Source organism: Neoarius graeffei, chromosome 4, assembly GCF_027579695.1.
Source record: "Neoarius graeffei isolate fNeoGra1 chromosome 4, fNeoGra1.pri, whole genome shotgun sequence".
Lineage (NCBI taxonomy): Eukaryota > Metazoa > Chordata > Actinopteri > Siluriformes > Ariidae > Neoarius > Neoarius graeffei.
In genome coordinates, this window is record NC_083572.1 from 83688035 (window position 1) to 83713297 (window position 25263).

The 25263-nt window shown below is 39.0% G+C and overlaps 1 protein-coding gene across 1 annotated transcript; it reads left to right on the forward strand.

The window, feature by feature from the left end:
• The first annotated feature begins 989 nt into the window (after positions 1–989).
• Positions 990–24912, forward strand: meltf (melanotransferrin). The gene is made up of 17 exons (XM_060918462.1): positions 990–1038; positions 1168–1201; positions 6440–6725; positions 8163–8262; positions 8529–8708; positions 8869–9019; positions 10101–10168; positions 10371–10555; positions 13436–13601; positions 14180–14331; positions 14427–14523; positions 14701–14895; positions 20053–20206; positions 20295–20362; positions 20456–20643; positions 20752–20944; positions 23908–24912. Exons 1-17 carry the CDS (start codon positions 990–992, stop codon positions 23973–23975), a joined length of 2334 nt encoding a protein of 777 aa, XP_060774445.1. The 3' UTR covers positions 23976–24912.
• The last annotated feature ends 351 nt before the right edge of the window (positions 24913–25263 follow it).

Consider the following 25263-nt stretch of genomic DNA (forward strand, 5'->3'; position numbering starts at 1 on the left):
AATAATTCTTGAAAAATAAAAAAGATACATTCTTACCATCAAATACTTTCATTCCATTTTTAATTTTTTTTTTTGGGGGGGGGTTGTTTTCAAGTAGAGTTTTTATTTCGTCCTCGGTTGGTTCAGCAACACGTGCCGCCCTTTTGTTTTTCTCTACTCACGGTATATGAGCTGATATCCTAGTAGTAGAGTAGCCAATCAGAATGTGTGATTGCTCATATCCAGTGAATGTGGATAGAATATTTAGATTTATATATTGGTTATCATTTACGAAGATAACAGAAGACTAATCTAGTATTGATTCAATTTAAGTATGAATGCATGAAAAAGTTCCATGCATCAAAAAGCGCAAAAGTATTAGACCAAAAATGGCAACATTATGATATGTAGATGATTCACTGTATAATGTTAGTAAATATTAAACATTAATTAAAGTAGTGCTACAAACTGCTAGATAATAAGTGCAGTTTGTAGGTACGAAAGGGTCGTTTGATTTATTCACTGTATTTTCAGTTTAATTCAGCGCTGTGGGGGTTAACTGAGCATTATAGGAGTTAATCAAGCACTGGTTCGTTTTGCTGTGCATTATTCAGATGTTACATCGGGTTCCTTTTCTGAATGTCGGCTCTTTAGGTCTGGATTCTGCTCGAGCCCTGGTGTTAGTGACGCCCTTCACCTGAACGGCTTCTTTGTACCCTCAGTGGGCCTCTTAGGTGGGGTTTGGAGCATGTGTGTAATGAAAGCCTCCTCTGTGTGTGTGTGTGTGTGTGTGTGTGTACGTGTCACTTGAGGTGTAGGCCCAATTTGATGATCCTATTTCACGGACAATCGTGCATTTGATTCAAAAACATAAAATAAAAGATTAGAGACTGACCTTACTGGACAAAAAAACCCGACTTGGACTTTGTCTCGGTTTGGACTTTGTCCTAGGAGGCTTTAGAAAGCAGGCAGTGTTGTAAATGCAGCAGTTGAGTGTGCAGCTGGGCGTCATGGGTATGTGGAGTGCACTGAGTGTGCTGCTCTTCATCACACACAGCGGTAAGAGAAGACTTTTTCTTTCACACCCATCATTAACTACACTATACACTCAAACTACATTCAACCATTCTTACACTGACTTAACCTCACTAAATAACTTGTATAAATGTGCGCATCTTTCTGACTCAGTGTGTGATTTACAGAAGTGCATTTTATCCAGAGAGTGAGTCCAAACCTCACACCTTTCGTTCCACATGTCTCGTAATGTATCTCTGACTTTAAAACGACCAATCCTTTGTATTTATTGAACTTTCCGACTTTTTAAAACTACATTTCCTTTCCACATTATTCCTAACCATGGAACTCTGTGGCTTGTGAAATAAAAGCTGGAAAAGAAACAATAATGTAGCCTCGCAAAATAATAATAATAATAAAAAAAAAATACATACTCTAAATAAAACAAAAGTAAAAACCCTGACTTTACTTGGTTATCATAATCCACTTGGAATTTAAAATTCAGCAACAAATCTATTTCTCCTAATTGGCTGCAGTTTTCTCCCTGTATGAGCATGCTGAAGTTATAATACTCTTTATATTAAAGATTATATTGAGAGAACTGCCTACAAACGAATACTTTCACTCCAGTTCATCAAAGCACTTAAATATTTAGATTTATGGGTTAGAAATGTAAATATTAGGAAAACGTTGTTTGCGACTGTCAAAAACCCACTTATTAAACAAGCTTTTGTTTCTTTATTTGCTTCCAAATCTAACATAGGAACATATGTATGTGCTGTTGCCATTACAATTATGATTATCATAATGTACTGTATTATAGGCCCTGTGATGACCTGGCGACTTGTCCAGGGTGTACCCCGCCTCTCACCCATAGTCGGCTGGGATAGGCTCCAGCTTGCCTGCAACCCTGTAGAACAGGATAAGCGGCTACAGATAATGGATGGGTGGATAATGTATTATAGCATTATGGTTTATGGAGATAACAAGTCTGAAAATTATGGACACCTGTTTCCACCACGTGAAAAAAAAAAAAGTTACACAGTACGTCATAATAATGAGAATGTATCTCATAATTATGAGATACTATGACTTATAATTTCATAATGATCACTTACTATGCTAAAATGCTCTCGTTAGTATGATTTAAAATAATTGAGAATTTTCTCATAATCATGACCTTCTATCTCCTTGTTATGAGACATTAAGTCATTGTTATGAGAATGCACGAGATCTTAACTCATACTTATGAGTTACTAAGTTATGCCATTATTATAGGATAGGATTTAATTATTACGAGATAGAAAATCATAATTATGAGAAAATTATCTCATTATTATGGTGGAGGAAAGCTTTTGTAAGTCCCCATAGCTTCCACACATCCTATTACGCTATCTCATCTCATCTCATTCATCTCATTATCTGTAGCCGCTTTATCCTGTTCTACAGGGTCGCAGGCAAGCTGGAGCCTATCCCAGCTGACTACGGGCGAAAGGCGGGGTACACCCTGGACAAGTCGCCAGGTCATCACAGGGCTGACACATAGACACAGACAACCATTCACACTCACACCTACGCTCAATTTAGAGTCACCAGTTAACCTAACCTGCATGTCTTTGGACTGTGGGGGAAACCGGAGCACCCGGAGGAAACCCACGCGGACACGGGGAGAACATGCAAACTCCGCACAGAAAGGCCCTCGCCGGCCACGGGGCTCGAACCCGGACCTTCTTGTTGTGAGGCGACAGCGCTAACCACTACACCACTGTGCCGCCCTATTATGCTATCAGCCTGCTAATCCAGTATTAGTGTTAGAGTATTATTATAGTGTTGCATTAATAATGTGCATTATTTTTCACATAAAATTTGTTTGATTGTGTGGTGTCATTTTAAGTGGGTTTTTTGTTTTTTTATATGCATCATTGATAAAGCATTTGAGTTTATGTTACAAATTCAGGCTACACAAACATGACCAGATAAGAAAGAAAGAAAGAAAGAAAGCACAACTTTATTCATCACACACTTGTGAAATTTCCTCTCTGCATTTAACCTGTCTGAAGCAGTGAAAATACACATACGCACACGCGTGAGCAATGAGTACACACACATACCCAGAGCAGTGGGCAGCCATGCTAACAGCGCCCGGGGAGCAGTTGGGAGTTAGGTGCCTCGCTCAAGGGCACCTCAGCCCAAGGCCATCCCATATTAACCTAAACAACTAAAAAGGGAGAAAAAGAACTTGAAAACCTATAAAGTTGATTTTTTCCAGCACAGGGTATATACACACACACTCGCTCTCAGAAAATAAAGTACCTTATTATTATACATTGTACCTTTAGGGGTACAATGGTTTGTCACTGGGGCAGTACCTTCTAAGGTACCTATTAGTACCCTGTATATATGGCTTGGGACCATATATGCATCTTTCTGGCCCTAAAAAGGTACACACCGTTACCTTGAGGTCCAATAATGATCCCTAGGGGGTGCATCAGTGTAGATTGTACCTTGGGGGACAGAAATTGACTCCTACTGTACCCCTATTTCTGACTGTGTGTGTATATATATATATATATATATATATATATATATATATATATATATATATATATATATGAACATAGACCTTATGATAAACACATTTTCTACTTCTCAAATCAGTTAAGCTACAAAGTGTGTTCACTGTCACTGTAATGTAGGACTGCTGGTTTGCGCTAAAAGCACCTGTGGTGTTGCGAGCAACAGGCAGCATTATGTCTGGTTACTGGCACCCCCTTATCAAAAAGAAGTCTACTTCAAGTTCATTTTATTAAGTATACTTAAGTAAAGTTAAAGTATATTTTCTTAAGTATACTTTTGTGTACCAAGTATACTGATATCAATGTACTTACAGTATACTTGTAAGTAAACTAATCTAATACTTCTTGGAACTAAACTAGCCCACTTTTAGTTTATAAAAAGTACACTTTAAGTCTAAGAGAAGTAAACTTTGAGTATACAACTAGTATTTTTTTTATTTTGTACTGCAAGTATACCACAAGTAAACTTGTATACTAATAGTTTACTAGTTCTATACTTGTATTCCACTCTTTAGTTTACTAAAGCATACTTCATAGTATACTGGAAATATACTATGAGTTTACTTGTTTTATACTTCTAGTCCACGTTTTAGTTTATAAAAGTATGCTTTGTAGCATATTGGAAATATACTATTAGTTACTGGTTATTTACATCTACTTAATAACACTATGTACATAAAAGATAAGTTTAAGTTCCAACACTGTTTACTCTTAAGCTATTCCACCCCAGAGCTGGCCACAAACTTATGGTACATGTAGGTTTAAAAGATGGGATTTAAAACATGCTGCCGTATATCACAAAGAAGCCAATATGTGTGAAAAAGAAGTATTTTATAGGCTACTACCGAAAGGATAAGCACAACTACAGGGCAAGTACACTTAAACATAAGGCACAGATATTTTAATACTTTATTACACTTTTGTTAAGTACAGTGGTGCTTGAAAGTTCGTGAACCCTTTAGAATTTTCTATATTTCTGCATAAATATGACCTAAAACATCATCAGATTTTCACACAAGTCCTAAAAGTAGATAAAGAGAACCCAGTTAAACAAATGAGACAAAAATATTATACTTGGTCATTTATTGATTGAGGAAAATGATCCAATATTACATATCTGTGAGTGGCAAAAGTATGTGAACCTTTGCTTTCAGTATCTGGTGTGACCCCCTTGTGCAGCAATAACTACAACTAAACATTTCCAGTAACTGTTAATCAGTCCTGCACACCGGCTTGGAGGAATTTTAGCCCATTCCTCCGTACAGAACAGCTTCAATTCTGGGATGTTGGTGGGTTTCCTCACATGAACTGCTCGCTTCAGGTCCTTCCACAACATTTCCATTGGATTAAAGTCAGGACTTTGACTTGGCCATTCCAAAACATTAACTTTATTCTTCTTTAACCATTCTTTGGTAGAATGACTTGTGTGCTTAGGGTCGTTGTCTTGCTGCATGACCCACTTTCTCTTGAGATTCAGTTCATGGACAGATGTCCTGACATTTTCCTCTAGAATTCGCTGGTATAATTCAGAATTCATTGTTCCATCAATGATGGCAAGCCGTCCTGGCTCAGATGTAGCAAAACAGGCCCAAACCATGATACTACCACCACCATGTTTCACAGATGGGATAAGGTTCTTATGCTGGAATGCAGTGTTTTCCTTTCTCCAAACATAACACTTCTCATTTAAACCAAAAAGTTCTATTTTGGTCTCATCCATCCACAAAACATTTTTCCAACAGCCTTCTGGCTTGTCCACATGATCTTTAGCAAAGTGCAGATGAGCAGCAATGTTCTTTTTGGAGAGCAGTGGATTTCTCCTTGCAACCCTGCCATGCACACCATTGTTGTTCAGTGTTCTCCTGATGGTGGACTCATGAACATTAACATTAGCCAATGTGAGAGAGGCCTTTAGTTGCTTAGAAGTTACCCTGGGGTCCTTTGTGACCTTGCCGACTATTACACACCTTGCTCTTGGAGTGATCTTTGTTGGTCGACCACTCCTGGGGAGGGTAACAATGGTCTTGAATTTCCTCCATTTGTACACAATCTGTCTGACTGTGGATTGGTGGAGTCCAAACTCTTTAGAGATGGTTTTGTAACCTTTTCCAGCCTGATGAGCATCAACAACGCTTTTTCTGAGGTCCTCAGAAATCTCCTTTGTTCGTGCCATGATACACTTCCACAAACATGTGTTGTGAAGATCAGACTTTGATAGATCCCTGTTCTTTAAATAAAACAGGGTGCCCACTCACACCTGATTGTCATCCCATTGATTGAAAACACCTGACTCTAATTTCACCTTCAAATTAACTGCTAATCCTAGCGGTTCACATACTTTTGCCACTCACAGATATGTAATATTGGATCATTTTCTTCAACAAATAAATGACCAAATATAATTTTTTTGTCTCATTTGTTTAACTGGGTTCTCTTTATCTACTTTTAGGACTTGTGTGAAAATCTGATGATGTTTTAGGTCATATTTATGCTGAAATATAGAAAATTCTAAAGGGTTCACAAACTTTCAAGCACCACTGTATATCTTGAGCCAAAGTTTAAGTATAAGCTTAATATACTTAGACTTTTCGATATACTTTTCAGTATAAGCCAAGTATACTTATGTATAACTTTATTAAGTATATCTCTAAGTAAATAAAAAGTAAACTGAAAGCATACGCTCTTATTTTTAGTTTAAAAGAAGTATACTAGAAGCACACTTGAATAAACTTCTTTTTTGTAAGGGCCTAAAAAAGTGTAGTCTCTACATATTTTGTGCACAAAAAAAAAGACTCTTCAGTGGTCTTTAAGTGCTTATTGGCTCAGTAAAGTTATTTTTCTTCTACCTGAAACCCTTCATCATATCATAGGGAAAGATCCAATGCGGTAGATCTTTGTGTTTTTCTTAAGGGTTCTAAATGTTCTAAGTATACAGATGAAATTAATAATAAACAAAATGACGTGTGTGTGTGTGTGTGTGTGTGTGTGTGTGTGTGTGTAGTGTGCAGCCAAACCAGCATAAGATGGTGCACAATTTCAGTACAGGAGCAGGCCAAGTGCACTGCCATGGCAACAGCGTTTAGCAGCGCCGCCATCCAGCCTGAACTGCGCTGCGTACGCACGGAGTCGGTCATGGAGTGTGCGCAAAAACTCATGGTAACATCACTTACATGAAACTATCACTCTTAATAAAGAGTGTAGCATTGCAGTGCTTTCTCATTCCTTTTCTTATTCTTGTCTTTACCAGTTGATTTTTATTGTAAGATTTGAGCGCAATGCAAACAATAAACGCAGAGGTCACAGCCTTTATTTCTGTAAGATGATCCTAACTATCCATATATACAGAAGATCATGTAACCATATCTTGCTTGCTGAAATAGAGTGTAAGAGTGTATTACTATAAGGGACTTTATAGTGAATATGAATTGGACACGAAAATTCTAAAATTGATTTTCATTCCATGTAAAAGGGAGTAAAGTTGCACACAGATTGATTTGGAAATCATTAGTAAATTTACAAAAAAGTGTATATTTAGCTTTAGTAGCACAGGTCTACCTTGTTGGAAAACACCAGCGGCAGATAGCCATGCTGACTATACAGATAACACAGCACTGAGCCATAGCTCCAACTATGCTGCCTCCATCAGTGGCCACCTCTCTATCTGCTTCTCTGCTCATCACCCATCCAGAAAGGTATACTGGTGCCTCAGCTGGTTGTAAAGGTTTCATGCTCAAATGTTCACTCTACTTCGCTGGTCAAGAGGGGATCCTTGAGTGAATTAAAATAGCTCAATTCATAAATCTGCTCACTGACAAGGCATTAGAAGCTTACTGTTGACACAGTGGATCAATTTTTGTCTTTTTTTAAATTTAAGAATAGTATTTGTGTATATAGTATACCGTACTTCCTAAGCCTATTGGAGTGTCTGCCATATGGGGTGTCCACAGAGCATTTTTTAAGGATTTTCCACTAGGAGACCAACTGGTCTGGGCAATACAATCACAGGCCCCAGAGTCCATGCGGCTGCACCGCTGCGGCATATTCTGTGATGCAAAACGGTTCACCAATCACCATATAGACAAACACACTACAGTGACTACACAGCTATCAAGAGCAATTACCAAGCACAAATATGTTATGTCAAAGACACTCAAAGTTACACAGTAATGACATTGGATTCTGACATCAGCCATCTCAGTAACCAAATTTTAGTTTTCTTTTTCTTAACCAACATGATCTTGTGTGTAAATCTTGTAACATAGATCTTCGTTTTCCTTGTTAAATGTATAGTTACATGGTACTTGGTTAATTAATTGCAACTGATTGAACCAAATGATAAGACATAACTTGGTTTAAAATTTGGTCTCCCAGTGAAGCTGGTTTGGCATTGACTAGGAGACCAAATCTGGCCACTGGGAGACCATTTGGTCTCCCAGTAACGATGTTAAAAAATGCTCTGGGTGTCCAGCCCCTATATTGTATTTTGCTCATATTGTGCAGCCCTGGTGCATTAACTAGATACTTTATGCTGTGGCTAAAAAAACCCTCGTAATTATGAAAAGTTTAATGCATAATTCTATGCTCTGTCCTTAGGTAAATGAAGTTGATGCATTTTCTACCAGTGCCGAAAACGTCTATGAGATTGGAAAGCATGCCACATTCAAAATTGCTGCAGCAGAGTCCAGTTCTGATGGTATGATTTTTTTTGGGGGAGGGCTGGGCTGCACATGGATTCTGCTCACGTCCCACATTGCTATTATTATTATCGGAGTTGAATGCATAGACCTGGTGTTAATCTGAACTCTGACTTTCAACAGCTGTCAACAGATATTTATCAATCATTAATTGTTATATGATACGATAAGAATTTATCTTTACTGTCAAATTGTTAAAGATTATGTGTTCACTGTTAATGCAGATGTTACCTCACGTTGGCTCAGTGAACTCTCTGACTTGTAGGTGAAGGAACATTATATTATGCAGTTGCTGTTGTGAAAAAGACCAATTCGTACATTAGCATCAACAATCTAAAAGGGAAGAAGACATGCCACGCTGAGCTTGGGCGTACAGCGAACATGACCATAGGCTATTTGATTGACAGTGGACGGATGTCTGTTATGGCCTGTAACGTGATGCAAGGTGGGCGCACTCATCACATCTAAGGGCATTATTTTCTGCTTTATATTTATGCATGATAAGTGATTTAAAAAAATCCTCCTCAGTGAATGAATCAGTTATTAAAATGATAGAAGAGGATATGTATGAATGAGAAACTATGGAGTTTGTTGTTGATGTCTAGGGGTCGCAGGATACTTCAATGCTAGCTGCATTCCTGGAGTGGCAGACCAGGCTTCGTCTCTGTGCCAGCTTTGTGCCGGAGATGAAACTGGAGGCCATAAGTGTGAGGCCAGCATCAAGGAGAGATACTATTCATATAATGGAGCTTTCAGGTGATGTTCTTTTCCATATGCTTTATGTTACGAACACAACAGCTCACAGGTCAAAGACAGTTAAATGAGTTTTATTGTCCTTCCACACAGGACAATAACTCTAAAAGACAATGAATACCCAGGACAAGAAATGCTCAGAACAGTAACTACACAATACGATAAATGCTTTGGACAGCACATATGCAGGTCAATACATTACCCAAGACACTAAATAATCAAGAAAATAAAAACTCAAGACAAAAATACTCAATAAATAAACAAGCTCAAAACACCACAAAAGATACTAAACATTCAAGACAATAATTACACAGGACAATAAATAATTAGGACAGTAAATACTCCATCTATCCATCCATTATCCATAACTGCTTATCCTGTGCAGGGTCATGGGCAAGCTGGACCTTATCCCAACTGACAATGGTGGGGTACACCCTGGACAAGTCGCCAGATCATCGCAGGGCTGACACATAGAGACAAACAACCATTCACACTCACGGTCAATTTAGAGCCACCAATTAACCTGACCTGCATGTCTTTGGACTGTAGAGGAAACCCATGCAGACACAGGGAGAACATGCAAACGCCACACAGAAAGGCCCCCGTCGACCACGGGGCTCGAACCCAGAACCTTCTTGCTGTGAGGCGACAGTGCTAACCACTACACCACTGTGCTGCCCACAGTAAATACTCAAGATATGAAATATTCAGGACAATAAATATACAAGACAATGCACACTGACTAGACAAAACAGTATTGGATGGAAGAAAGCAGTGCAAACTCTGAACTGCAGACCCTAACCTAACCTACAATTGGACCGGAAAAAAGATAGAGAAAATACTTTAGAGGGAAAGCCATGGCCTAAAGGTTAGAGAAGCAGCTTTGGGACCAAAAGGTCACTGGTTCGATTTCCTGGACCAGCAGGAATAGCTGAAGTGCCCTTGAGCAAGGTACCTAACCCCCAACTTCCCCCCAGGCTGCTCTGGATATGTTGTGCGTCGCTCTGGATAAGAGCATCTGCTACATGCCTGTCATCTAATACTGCTTTATCAATTTCTTAATGAATTTTGTTTGTTTCTGCAGGTGCCTTGTTGAGGATGCAGGAGAAGTAGCTTTTGTTAAGCACACCACAGTTGGTGACAACACTGATGGTAAGTCCATTTCATGTCAAGTTGTTTTTTTTAATTATCCCTCCCATATGGATGAGTTAAACAAAAACAAGTGTCGCACAGGACAGAATAATTAACAGGAGCAGCAGCAGGATAAACAAGATGTCGAAAAGTAAAGGAGATCTATTGTGGAAATGAATGTAGATTGATCATCTCACATTGTTTTTTTTTAATTTTCTTTTAGGAAAAGGGGACACATGGGCAAAGGATCTCAAGTCTACTGACTTCAACCTGCTGTGCCCAGATGGAACCTTGGGTCTCATCAAAGATTACAGACGCTGCAATCTTGCCCAAGTGCCATCCAGAGGCATTGTGGTCCACAGTGCCATTGACAGCGCTAAGATATATCACATGCTTACAGAGGGACTGGTATAACATTTAAGTGAAATATTCATAGGATAAAATGCTTTATACCACAGCACAGGGGCGCAGATAGGATTTTTGAACTGGGGGGGACTGAGCTGTCAGCAAATGATTCCATTTTGTGTGTATATATATATATATATATATATATATATACACACACACACACACACTACCGTTCAAAAGTTTGGGGTCACTTTGAAATGTCCTTATTTTTGAAAGAAAAGCACTGTTCTTTTCAATGAAGATCACTTTAAACTAATCAGAAATCCACTCTATACATTGCTAATGTGCTAAATGACTATTCTAGCTGCAAATGTCTGGTTTTTGGTGCAATATCTCCATAGGTGTATAGAGGCCCATTTCCAGCAACTCTCACTCCAGTGTTCTAATGGTACAATGTGTTTGCTCATTGCCTCAGAAGGCTAATGGATGATTAGAAAACCCTTGTACAGTCATGTTAGCACAGCTGAAAACAGTTGAGCTCTTTAGAGAAGCTATAAAACTGACCTTCCTTTGAGCAGATTGAGTTTCTGGAGCATCACATTTGTGGGGTCGATTAAATGCTCAAAATGGCCAGAAAAATGTCTTGACTATATTTTCTATTCATTTTACAACTTATGGTGGGAAATAAAAGTGTGACTTTTCATAGAAAACACAAAATTGTCTGGGTGACCCCAAACTTTTGAACGGTAGTGTGTATACATGTTATTTCACCTCCCTCACTGCCATCACCAGGAACTACCTGCAGGCCAGGACAATGATAACATTTTAACATAGCCTATGCAAATCCAAAGTTTACACATTATCATCACGCACAGAAATTGCAAAACTGCAAAACTAGTTTTAAAACCACCAAGTTCCAACTGTTAAACATAGCGAGAGGCTGGGCTACGTGTGTGTGTGTAAAGTGTAAACCAGTACATCCTGACTTTCTAACTATGCCTGTGTGTTGCGTGAGCGGCAGTCAGTCAACAACTCTTCGCAAAGTTTCCTTATGAAACAATATGCTCGCTGAAATTATGGCAGGGAACGCCAGATTAAACATTAAAACTGCCTTCTGAGCACTGTATCTACAGGCTGCCACTGAAAGAAGGAGGCTACCAGAAAGGCATCTCTACTCCGTACGATTTTACTTTCACTACGACATTACTTTGAATAGACTATCAAAAAATTGCAAGGTGATATGATAAAGTAAGGCACAGTTTACTTACAGTCTTTTTTTTTTTGAAAAAACGATGCAATCGTTTTCTGCCTTTTGGCACCCTTCATCATGCCGTGTTGGGGTCCTGAACTAGGAGGAGCTGTCCCCGATATGCCTGTCAAACTTGTTGTGGGTAACCATAGCAACCAAGCTCGAGCTTGCAACCTGTGCAGTCTGCACAGTTGCAACTATGTATGTACTGCTGTGCACCTCAATAAACCGAATGGTAATTAGTCTTTTGCTTTTTCCGTGAAGTTTGCCTTATGCAAAGAAAGACAGCATAGACGTTTTTTCCTCCCTATAAGTGGGGGGGACCGAACGAGGTGAATTTAAATCTGGGTGGGACGAATCCCCCCCGTCCCCCCCTCTATCTGCGCCCGTGCCACAGCACTGTTGAATTCTTGAATCTGATTGGTCAGGAGTTCATTAATGTTCTCTAGCATCTGCTCTGACCTTCTACATCTGTTCCACTTGTAATTCAAATCACAAATTTATCTAAAATTAATGCATTCATTCGAATACAATATTGTTTCTACAGTAACAAGTATTTCACAGAGTCGTGAATAGCAGACGCTCCGTAGAACATAAACCAAACGAGACCGTCAGTGACGGCGTAGCTCACTCCGGCCCCGTCTAGTCCAGAAGGAACAATCTAAAGTGGGCAATAAATGTTGCAAGCTATATACACTATGTACAAGCTATATATATATATATATATATATATATATATATATATATATATATATATATATAGATGCTATATACATATAGATGCTATATACACCCTAGGAATACCGACCTATTTGCTAGAAAGAATCCAAAATGACGAGGAATTGACCAAGAAGAAGTGATTTTTGTTGAACTGCTCATTAAGGCTAAATTAGTCCATAACTTCATTAATAATTGTAATTAAGCAAATCTGGGTAGAAGTTATATGTACCCTAGGTACCCCTACCTTCATGCCAGAAAGAATCAAAATCAGTGAAGAATTGAGGGAGAAGAAGAGATTTGTGTGGAAACTGCTCGTTACTCTACAGTATATCCTCTTTGTTAATTGCAATTATGCAAATGTGGGTAGAAGTTATATGCACCCCAGGCAGACCTACCTTCCTGCCAAAAAGAATAAAAATTGGTGAAGAATTGAGAGAGAAGAAGAAGCGATTTTCGTGAAATGGTTACGACGGACAACACATGATGGCATAAGCTCATCGCCTGTCGGCCGGACGAACTAATAATAGCAAATAATAGTGTTACTTGTGCTTGTTTCTCTGTAACAAACTGCTTTTTTTTTTTTTAGTTTTATTAACTGAAAAAAATAGAAGAAAAAAAAGAGGCTGATGAGGGAACAACTTGTCTCGCTGAAGTTCCATAACATTAAATGTAACTATAAATGGTTTAAGGTGTGACAGTAAATTAAGAACTGCAATCGTAGGCAGATTGCTGTGGTATAAAAGGAATAAAACCCTTATATGAAAACAACAACCTTTTGTTTGGGCATGACACCACCCCGGCATTAATTAGTTTCCTATAATATCGTGCTCCATCATGCTTTATTCGATACTTAATGTTGATTTTCAACATGTGGAATAAGTAGCCTATAGAGAGAGCATCCTATTACATTTTCTTTACATTTGTTGATCTCCAATGTTAAAACCACTTATTTTATTTATTTTTCACCACAGCGAAAGTCTGACTTTTCACTTTTCTCCTCGGTGGGCTTTCATGGTGAAAACCTGTTGTTCAGTGACAGCTCTACGAAGTTTATCCCTGCTGGAAGTGATGACTACATTCATTGGATGGGACAAAAATACTATAACATTTTGAAAGCTATGGACTGCTCAAGCTCTGGTTAGACCCCCTCTTTTATTTAATCCATATTCAGACCAATCAGAGACAGTGAAATCACCAATGATAAATGAACACCAAAAAATCACATTAATTATGTATTTGCTTGTGTAATACTGGAAATAATCCAGCAGAATTTTATATTGGTACAGATTGTTAACTATGTATTTCTCAATAGCAATATTTCTGTTCTCTCAGTTTTTTTTTTAATCTCGTTTTATTTAAAAACAAAACAATTAGGTATATAACCAAATAATTAAAATAGTTTACTTTAATATTTTATAAAAAGCAAGAACAGAATAGTTTCATCTTTATTAAGATTCACATTGTAAAATTGCTAGTACAATGTAGTTGGCTCTTTTGTATTGCTGTTGCTTAGATTTTATAAAACCGGCTACCACATGTACTCACTTCTCAAACCATTGCCTCATCCACTGACAGTTGAATATTTGCATGATTTTTTTTTTTAAATTTTATCTTTTGTTAGTTTCTCATATTGTATATTTCCACATGTGTGTGTGTGTGTGGGAGCAGGCATTTTGGTGCATTCTTATACTCATAGATGTTGGTGCTTCTCATAGATGTTCCTGAGATCCTGACCTGGTGTGTGCTGTCTTCTCGAGAGCAGCAGAAATGCATAGACATGTCTCTAGCTTTCAAAAATAAAGGACTCTCACCAAATATCCAGTGTTTATTTGGAACATCTGTGAATGACTGCATGGAGAAAATACAGGTAACCGATTCAGCCGAGAACTAAAAGTTCTTATTCTCAGATGTTTTCTTAAGACTCCTTTTAAAATGTACACTTTTTTAACTTTATGCATGCAGAACAAAAAGGCAGATGCCATCACGCTTGATGGAGGCTACATCTACACTGCAGGGAAAACATATGGCCTGGTGCCTGCTGTAGGAGAAAGCTACACAGGTTAGAGCTCGCCTTCCCGTGTCTCATTGTTCTCATAATATTGGGTGTAGCAGTGGCAATGTTTTCATAGCCGTCCATCTCTGTATGAAGCTACAGAACACTTCTACTAAGCCTCTGTGATGATTTCAATGCATATATCACAGTCTTCACACACCAGAACCTGTTTTGCCATTGTAGGGGACACTGATGGCAGCAGCTACTACGCTGTGGCTGTCTTAAAGAGAAGCAACAGACAAATCCAGAGATTCAATGATCTGAAGGGCCGGACATCCTGTCACACAGGCTATGGCAGGACTGCTGGCTGGAACATTCCAGTAAGCGTGTTTATTGAGAAAGGCCTGATCAGACAACAGAAATGCCAGTTTGCCCAAGGTTGGTGAATAGTGCTCCTCTTTGCATCACAACATTAGTGATTTACTTGATTGTCTTTTTTTCAACATGCATTTAAACTTGTATTGTGTCAACACTGTTACTGAATGTATTTGTGTGTATTTCAAGGTATGTGTTCAATTCGGTTTATTTACAATATTTCATTCTTCCTGTAGCTTCTGTGGCTCCTATAACATTTGGGGAAAATGCTAAATCATTGCTGTTTAGCATGCAGAATGTGAGGAAATTGATTTGTGTGTTTGTGAAATTGATAAATGGCCTATGATCAGGGTTTGTCTGTGAAGGTTCTCAGTCATCCAGGTCATAGTAAATCGTAGGTGCTAAAGAAGGCAACTGGACTTGCTTGAAATTCTTGAAGACGTTTCACCTCTCATCCAAAAGGCTTCTTCAGTTCTGTCTGACTAGTGGGAAGTTCCAGGTATTCATCCTCTGGTGGACCAAAAGCAACCCTACGGAGAGTCATTGAGGTCACATGGGTCGTTGAGTCATCCTGTAGGTGTAGGTCACTGGGGGCCAGGTGTGAACAGTGTTAGCAGCCTAGAGAGACGTTAGGGTGATCTGTAGGTCACTGGTTCTCTCTGTCATCCTGTGAGTCACTGAAGTCAGCTGAGTTTTGGTGTGGATGTGTATTCAGTTTTCTGGGAAGTGTGCCAAGGACTGCATTGTAGGTGGCTGATACTGTAAGTGGTGTCTTAGACCACCTCAATGCAGTCCTTGGCACACTTCCCAGACAACTGAATACACATCCACACCAAAACTCAGCTGACTTCAGTGACTCACAAGATGACAGAGAGAACCAATGACTCTCTAGGCTGCTAATACCGTTCACACCCGGCCCCCAGTGACCTGCACCTACAGGATGACTCAACGACCCAGGTGACCTCAACGACTCTCCGTAGGGTTGCTTTTGGTCCACTAGAGGATAAATACCTGGAACTCCCCACTAGTCAGATAGAACTGAAGAAGCCTTTCGGATGAGAGGTGAAATGTCTTCAAGAATTTCAAGCAAGTCCAGTTGCCTTCTTTAGCACCTACGATTTATGATCAGGGTTGTTAGGGCACAGTGCGTTTTTATAGGTCTAATTTCTTGCAAGTTATTTCAGACATGGGAAACATTTTTGCCTTAATTCTGATATATATACAGTGGAGGAAATAATTATTTGATCCCTTGCTGATTTTATAAGTTTGTCCACTGGCAAAGATATGAACAGTCTATAATTTTAAGGGTAGGTTTATTTTAACAGTGAGAGAATATCAAAAAGAAAATCCAGAAAATCACATTTTATAAAATATATAAATTGATTTGCATTTCGTTGAGTGAAATAAGTATTTGATCCCCTACCAACCATTAAGAGTTCTGGCTCCCACAGACCAGTTAGACACTCCTAATCAACTCGTTACCTGCATTAAAGACAGCTGTCTTAAACTGACACCTGTCTAAAAGACACCTGTCCACAGAATCAATCAATCAATCATTCAATCAAACTCCAACCTCTCCAACATGGGCAAGACTAAAGAGCTGTCTAAGGATGTCAGGGACAAGATTGTAGAGATGCACAAGGCTGGACTGGGCTACAAAACCATAAGCAAGAAGCTAGGTGAGAAGGAGACAACTGTTGGTGCAATAGTTCGAAAATGGAAGAAATACAAAATGACCATCAATCGACCCCGGTCTGAGGCCCCACGCAAGATCTCACCTCGTGGGGTATCAAGGATCACGAGAAAGATGAGAGATCAGCCTAGAACTACACAAGAGGAGCTTGTGAATGATCTTAAGGCAGCTGGGACCACAGTCACCAAGAAAACCATTGGTAACACATTACGCTGTAATGGATTAAAATCCTGCAGTGCCCGCAAGGTCCCCCTGCTCAAGAAGGCACATGTGCAAGCCCGTCTGAAGTTTGCCAATGAACACCTGAATGATTCTGAGAGTGATTTGGGAGAAGGTGCTGTGGTCAGATGAGACCAAAATCGAGCTCTTTGGCATTAACTCAGCTCACCGTGTTTGGAGGAAGAAAAATGCTGACTATGACCCGAAGAACACCATCCCCACTGTCAAGCACGGAGGTGGAAACATTATGCTTTGGGGGTGTTTCTCTGCTAAGGGCACAGGACTACTTCACCGCATCAACAGAAGAATGGACGCGGCCATGTACCGTAAAATCCTGAGTGACAACCTCCTTCCCTCTGCCAGGACACTGAAAATGGGTCGTGGATGGGTCTTCCAGCACGACAATGACCCAAAACATACAGCCAAGGCAACAAAGGAGTGGCTCAAGAAGAAGCACATTAAGGTCATGGAGTGGCCTAGGCAGTCTCCGGACCTTAATCCCATAGAAAACCTATGGAGGGAGCTGAAGCTCCGAGTTGCAAAGTGACAGCCTCAAAACCTTAATGATCTAGAGATGATCTGCAAAGAGGAGTGGACCAAAATTCCTCCTGACATGTGTGCAAACCTGGTCATCAACTACAAGAAACGTCTGACTGCTCTGCTTGCCACCAAGGGTTTTGCCACCAAATACTAAGTCTTGTTTGCTAGAGGGTTCAAATACTTATTTCACTCAAAGAAATGCAAATCAGTTTATATCTTTTATATGAAGTTATTTTCTGGATTTTCTTTTTGATGTTTTGTCTCTCACAGTTAAAATAAACCTACCATTAAAATTATAGAACGTTCATTTCTTTGTCAGTGGACAAACTTACAAAATCAGCAAGGGATCAAATAATTATTTCCTCTACTGTATATATGGCAGATCAATAATCAATAACCACATGTCTATTTTGTGCTGAAAATATCTTAGTTTTTCCCATGGTAATGGATGACAAAGGGATTTTACATGTGTATAGGTGTGTATTTATACCCCAGGGAACCAAAACAGAGTACTGGAGACTGAGAACAATGAAAAATGTTTTCATTTATTTATAAGGGTATCAATATTTTTTTTCACTTTTTAAAAAAGGGATTTAAAAAGCATTTTTTTAACCAAAAGTATATCTATTGAGCCTTGTTTTTCTTATTTATTTCTATTTGCTTTGTGATGGAGGGTACTATAGTTTCCCTGATTCATTCTTTCATTTGTGTCCAAAAATGGTCTTATTCATATATATTATATATAACATTTTAATTTTTTAAAAAACAAATGCCATATGTGCATAGGTATAATTTATATAATGTAAGCAAAACACCCAAACCCCAATCTGTGGACAAAAAAATGTGCTAGCAGTTTGAAGACAACAGATCTACAACAAAACTGCACACATGAAGATAAAATGGATATCGCTGCACCTTGTTTCAGGAAAGAATGGAGTAAGTTATGGCCAAAACTGGCCACTGCCAATTCCAATTGCAGTAAGCAGCACTTCTAATATCTAGAGTGTTTTGTTTTTTTTTTGACTGAAATTGAAATGCTGTGTAAAATGTAAATAAAAACAAAATGGCATGATTTGCAAATTATGGAACGCCTATATTTCATTGAAAATGTTACAAAGACAACATAATGTTAAAACTGACATTTTGCTATTTTTGTTTCAAAAATATATGCTCATTTTAAATTTAATATCAGCAACACATTTCAAAAAGTTGGGACAGGGCAGAAAAAGACTGGAAAAGTTTTGTAATGTTTTTAAAAAAATAATAATTTCGTTAATTGGCAGCAGGTCAGTAACATGATTGGGTATAAAAAGAGCATCCCAGAGAGGCGGAGTCTCTCAGAAGTAAAGATGGGGAGGGGCTCACCGCTCTGTGAAAGACTGCGTGGGCAAACAGTGCAACAATTTAAGAATAACGTTCCTCAATGTAAAATTGCAAAGTATTTGGGGATTACGTCATCTACAGTACATAATATCATTAAAAGACTCAGAGAATCTGGAGATATCTCTGTACACAAAGGACAAAGCTGAAAACCAACATTAGATGCATGTGATCTTCAGGCCCTCAGGCGACACTGCATTAAAAGCAGACACGTGTCTGAAGTGGAAATCACCATATGGGCTCAGGAACATTTCAGAAAACCATCATCTGTGAAAACAGTTCATTACTGCATCCACAAATGCAAGTTAAAACCAGATATAAACAGTATCCAGAAACACCACCACCTTCTCTGGGCCCGAGCTCTTTTACGATGGACTGAGGCGAAGTGGAAAATTGTCCCGAGGTCTGACGAATCAAAAGTAGAAATTCTTTTTAGAAATCATGGACACCATGTCCTCCAGGTTAAAGAAGAGAGGGACCATCCGGCTTGTTATCAGTACACAGTTCAAAAGCCAGCATCTGTGATGGTATGAGGGTGCATTAGTGCACATGACATGGGGAGCTTGTACATTTGGGCAGGCCTCATTAATGCTGAATGATATAAACACATTTCAGGGCAATATGCTGCCATCCAGACAAAATCTTTTTCAGGGAAGTCCTTCCTTCTTTCAGCAAAACAATGACAAACCGCTTTCTGCACATATTAAAACTGCATGGCTCCATAGTAAGAGTCCGGGTGCTAAACTGGCCTGCCTGCAGTCCAGATCTGTCTCCCATTTAAAACATTTGGCGCATTATGAAGCGCAAAATACGACAAAGGAGACCCCGAACTGTTGAGCAACTTAAATTGTATATCAGGCAAGAATGGAATAACATTTCTCTTTCACAACTACAGCAATTGGTCTCCTCAGTTCCCAAATGTTTACAGAATGTTGTTAAAAGTAGAGGTGATGCAACATAGCGGTAAACATGCCTCTGTCCCAACTTTTTCTGAAACGTCTTGCTGACATCAACTTCAAAATGAGCATATATTAAAATAAATAAATAATACAAATTTCTCAGTTTTGACATTTGATGTGTTGTCTTTGTACTATTTTCAATTAAATGTAGGGCTTCCATGATTTGTAAATCATTGCATTCTGTTTTTATTTATATTTTGCACAGTGTGTTTGTTTTTTTTTTTTGGAAAGAGGGTCATAACAATGGACATTGTCACAACGCAGCTTTACAGAAATATATAAATTTACCCCTATAAACTGCACATTTGACCATAGAGCTTAATACTTCTGGGCCTCGGTGTTAAGCATGCATAAATATTTACTAGATTTAAGACCTGCTGTTGTCCACACAGTCAGTGAATGCATGCCCATGCCCATCATTTCCTCCAGCTGTTGGAGATTTCTTCAAAGCAAGCTGTGTACCTGGTGCCAATGAGCCTGGATTTCCCAGCAACCTTTGCGCACAGTGTAACGGAGATGCCAGTGGCCAGAACAAGTGTGTTAAAGGCAAGGATCTGTTTGATGGTTACAGTGGAGCCTTCAGGTAACTTAATGCTTTACTGTATTGGAAGATTTTTATTCATTCCAGGATTTGTGAAGGTTAGAAACATATTAATGACTTTTTTTTTCAGGTGTCTGGTTCAGGGAGCAGGCGAGGTTGCATTTGTGAAACATTCCACAGTTTTCCAGAATACTGATGGTAAATCACACTTAGTATTTTTGAGTAATTAAAATTCTACAAATAATAGAAGGTTGAAGGGTGCTTACTAGGAATGAACATTTTCGTTACCAGGCAATGGTACAGATCCCTGGGCCCTCAAGTTGAACTCGAGAGATTTTGAACTGCTGTGTTCTCAAGAGTCTCGTGCTGACGTCAGTCAGTATAAACACTGTCACCTTGCCCGTGTCCCTTCCCATGCTGTGATGGTCCGGCCCGACACCAACCCTCACATCGTCTTTGGCCTTTTGGACAGAGCTCAGGTGGGCCTGACTATAGCCTAAAATATCAGCATTTCTGTGTGATATAAATGACAAATACTTGTCTTTAGTAATGATGTATAATGCTTATATTGGGTATACTGTCTTCAGCAATTCTTTGGGGTCAGCACCACCTCAGACTTCAAGATGTTTGATTCTAGCCAATATGATGGATCGGACCTGATCTTCAAAGACTCCACAGTAAGCATAATTGGTGTCAGCGAGAAAAAAACCTATGAGGATTGGCTTGGCCAGAGCTACATGGATGCCCTCTTAGCCATGGAGTGCACTGCCTCTTCAGCAGGTGAACACATTTATATTCTCTCAAGCAGGGGTTTTCAAAGTGTGGGAGAGTCAGCCCCCCCTCGGAGAGCAAATAAACAACAGCGCCCCCCCCTTACAATTTTTGTTGTTGCTATACTTAATGTTCCATTCGTATTTTTAAAAAATGGTTGTTGTACACATTTTTATTTTTTTATTTTTCACATTTTAAACATCTGTGCTTTTTAAAACATTTTGTTTTACACATTTTAAACATCTCATAGCATCGTTAGCTAGCACCTCTTGGCAGACAACACACTGTGGCAGTGGAGCATCTTCAGATCCAGTCCATGAAAATCCAAACTTTAAATAATCGTGGTCATACTTCCTTCTTTTTTCAGTCCCCCCAGGATTCCGTGGGCCTTTTTTGTGATTGTTGCGGGCTAAAATGTCTGATGTTGCGGGGGGTTTCCAAAAAATTGCAATGAAAATTGCGGTGTTTTTTAGGTTTTTGTTGCGATTACATTGTGGGAGGAAGTGAAAGTTGCGAGAAATTGTTGCGATTTTCCCTTTTTGTGATTAAAATTGAGTGATATGTTAAATATTAAGTTATTACTGAAAAACTATTGATTAAAAAAACAAAGACACTGAGAAATGGTCCTATAAACAACTTTACCAATATAAAAGATTACCAGGACTACAAAAATGCAGAAAAATAGGCTTTACTTATCCAAATGCACCTGTTGGTTCAAAAGTTAAAGTGCATAGAACCTCACAGCACAACATGAAGTTACCTTAAAATATAATATAAATGCCTCAGCTTTCATGTAAGAAAAAAAAAACTATTAATACTAGTACTGTGTGCAGGAAGTCTCTCCTGAAGACTAAATTAAACAATAATTATAAACTAATAAAATAAATGGCTCAGGCTTCATAGAAGAAGAAAAAAAATTGAACAGAATCTCACAGTATGATGCTGAAGCTGCCTAAACAATGGAAAATAAAATGCCATTTTGGCAAAAATGTTGGCATCCATTAATTTCTTGTATTAAGTAAAAAAAATAATGTAAAGTGCACACAGTCCTTCACTGTAAACATAACACACTTTCAGTAACAGAATTTAAGCCTATATAAACACTGACTCGCACACAGTGTTGCCAGATACTGCTGACGTTTTCCAGTCCAAAATATGTTCAAAACCCACCAAAATGCACTTGAAACCACCCAATCTGGCAACACTGCGCGCATGCTGCTTCTCTTGAACGTATACATGGAAGTAAGGCGGAAGGTAGTTTGTCGACGTCACCTCAAGACGATGCCAACGATTGGTCAAATTTGCGGGAATGTTGCGGTGATTGGATATAATTGCAACACTGCCCTGAATTCACGGGTTTTGGTTGAAGTTGCGTTGAAGTTGCAAATCGCAACATCCTGGAGGGTCTGGGTTTTTTTTTGCTTGGCCCAGACTCTGTCTCCTCATTCACTGTAGCTTTAGGTACTAAAAATCGATCCATTTTGTCTCTGGTAAAGGCTAGCTGAAGTTCGCTAAATGTTCGCAATAGTAACTTATTCTGGTTTATTTTTCCTCACGTTGCGCCCCCCTGAAGCACTCTGGCGCCCCCCAGGGGAGGCGTGCCCCACACTTTGAAAAGCCCTGCTCTAAAGCAAAGAAGCAAGCAAGAAGCCTTTATTTGTCACACATACCTCTGCATTTAACCTATCTGAAGCAGTGAACAAACACAAGTGAGCAATGAGCACATACACAGAGCAGTGGGCAGCTATGCTACAGTGCCTGGGGAGCAGTTGGGGGTTAGGTGCCTTGCTCAAGCGCACTTCAGCACAACCTCAGCCCAAGGCCACCCCATGTTAAACCTAACCTGCATGTTAACCTAACCTGTGGGGGAAACCAGAGCACCCGGAGGAAACCCATGCAGACACGGGGAGAACATGCAAACTCCACACAGAAAGACCCCCGTCGGCCACTGGGCTCGAACCCAGAACCTTCTTGCTGTGAGGCAACAGTGCTAACCACTACACCACTGATAAGACATGAGTGACTTTTTTTTATATTTATGTAAATAAGTTTTGCATGCTCTTCCTGTGTCCATGAGGCTTTCTTTCCACCTCCTAAAGACCTACTGGTAGGGGATTGGCTATGCTAGAATGCCAGTAGATGTGAATGAGTGTGATTGGGTCTGAATGGTGTCCTGTGATGGACTGGCATCTCATCCGGGGTGTATTCTCGTCTCTTGGCTAGTGATCTTGTGATAGGCTCAGGATCCACCATGACCCTGAATTTATTTATTTATTTATTTATTTATTTCAAGTCAAGTTTATTTCTATAGCGCTTTTAACAATAGACATTGTCGCAAAGCAGCTTTACAGAATTTGAATGACTTTAAACATGAGCTAATTTTATCCCTAATCTATCCCCGATGAGCAAGCCTGTGGCGATAGTGGCAAGGGAAAACTCCCTGAGACGACATGAGGAAGAAACCTCGAGAGGAACCAGACTCAAAAGGGAACCCATCCTCATTTGGGTGATAACAGACAACATGATTATAACATTAACAGTCAGTTTCGTTGATGTTATAAACTCTTCATTGATGGAAACTTGAGTGCAAAACTGTTCATGACAACTGCAGTCCTAAAGTTATCAAGTCAACTGTAGTCCTCAGCCATAAAAGCATTACTGTAAGTGTCCAGAGCGTCCTCCAAGTGTGACTTTCAACTGTCCATATGAGGCCGTCCTCTACAGGAGCGATGTGATGAGACTCCAACTAGACGTAGGGCATCAGGATGGATCAGGCTCATCAGGCAGGATGAATAAATGGGTATTTATTTGAATGACCCGAGTCTTCCTTTTATCACATTTGAAAAACTGACATCTGAAGATATCCATATGTTTGGGATGTTTTGTAATAATTTTGCTTCATTTTTCATGCAGTAACTCTCTCTTTTGTCTTTCGTGTGTGTGTGTGTGTGTGTGTGTGTGGTTTTTTTCAGTGGTATCTCCGACCTCTGTACTCCTGGTGATCAGCTTGGCCGTGCTCTTTGCTCTTTTGGTCGTGTAGCAGGTCCGTCAGCTACCCCAAGCTTCATCAGCTATATCTCCATTTTATCCTGATCACTCATATGATATCTACGATATGCAAGCCTACTGTAGTAAAGCTACTGTAAACTATATCCACCAATGACTTACACATACAATGAGTGTACACTTTGGTATAGATTGTTTTCACTATTTATCAAAACCAATCACATACTGTAAATCACCTTTGCTTTTGATGTATAAATTGTTCATGATAGATGTACATGTATATGTCTGTCCCAAATGACATGTTAAATTAGCATATCATTTACATTTTTGTCCTGTGTTGCTGTTCTGCAGCAATTACATTTCTCAGTTTACTTTTTGTCCAAACAAGTTGGCATTCTGCTGGCAGCCTTGGGATCGGACATTAGCATAGATCTTTAACTTCTGAGCTATCACTGCTTACTTGGTTTAGTTGATCTTTACAATGAAAAATGTCCGTACAAGTCACTGCAATTTTTTTTTTCAGTGTGATTCATAAAGTAAAAGCTCTTGAATGTTCAAATGATTTTATGAGACTAGGGTCCCCAAACTTTTAGTGCATTTTCTCTGACTCATCTTGATAGCAGTGATTTCCATTTTCACTGGATTTCGCAAATATTTCTCACTGCACACACTTCTATAGGCGTCAGATACCTGAGGGCAACAGCCATATCCGTGTATATGCTTTGCCTGTTACATATTTATTGACTTCAATGTTCTGTAAATGTCTCATTTTTAATCATGTATTTGAAGGCACATGCTGTATTAGGGGTGTCCACATTCTAGCTGGAATCGTTAGTTTCTTTTATTTACGTCACTGAGTATACACTTGTGTGTGACTTATGAGTCGGAAAAGACTAAATCGATTCATTTCATTTTACCTTATATTTCTCCCAGTGAAAAATGATCAAGATTATATTTTCCTCTTGTCATTTGAGAAGCTATATTCAAGAGCATATTTTCAAAGTCAACTATGTTTATCTGTTTGTTTGCAATATGCACCAGAATAAAACGACACAGCTTATAGTTATAGGTTTTTCCGCAGGATTTTGCATTGATCTTGCTCTGTCATTTAAATTTTATGCTGAATCAAAATGAAGTCCTATTCTGAATTTAGCACCTTCTCAATCGTTTTCTAATAGTGCACTTAATATTTGACAAATTTACAAAAATTACTCTTGAGAGTCCTCGTGAGCTATTGAATATACTTTGTAGACCTGCACTTTTTATTTTACTGGTGTAATTTGTTTAATTTTCACTGCGAAATGTATTTTTATACAATGTTC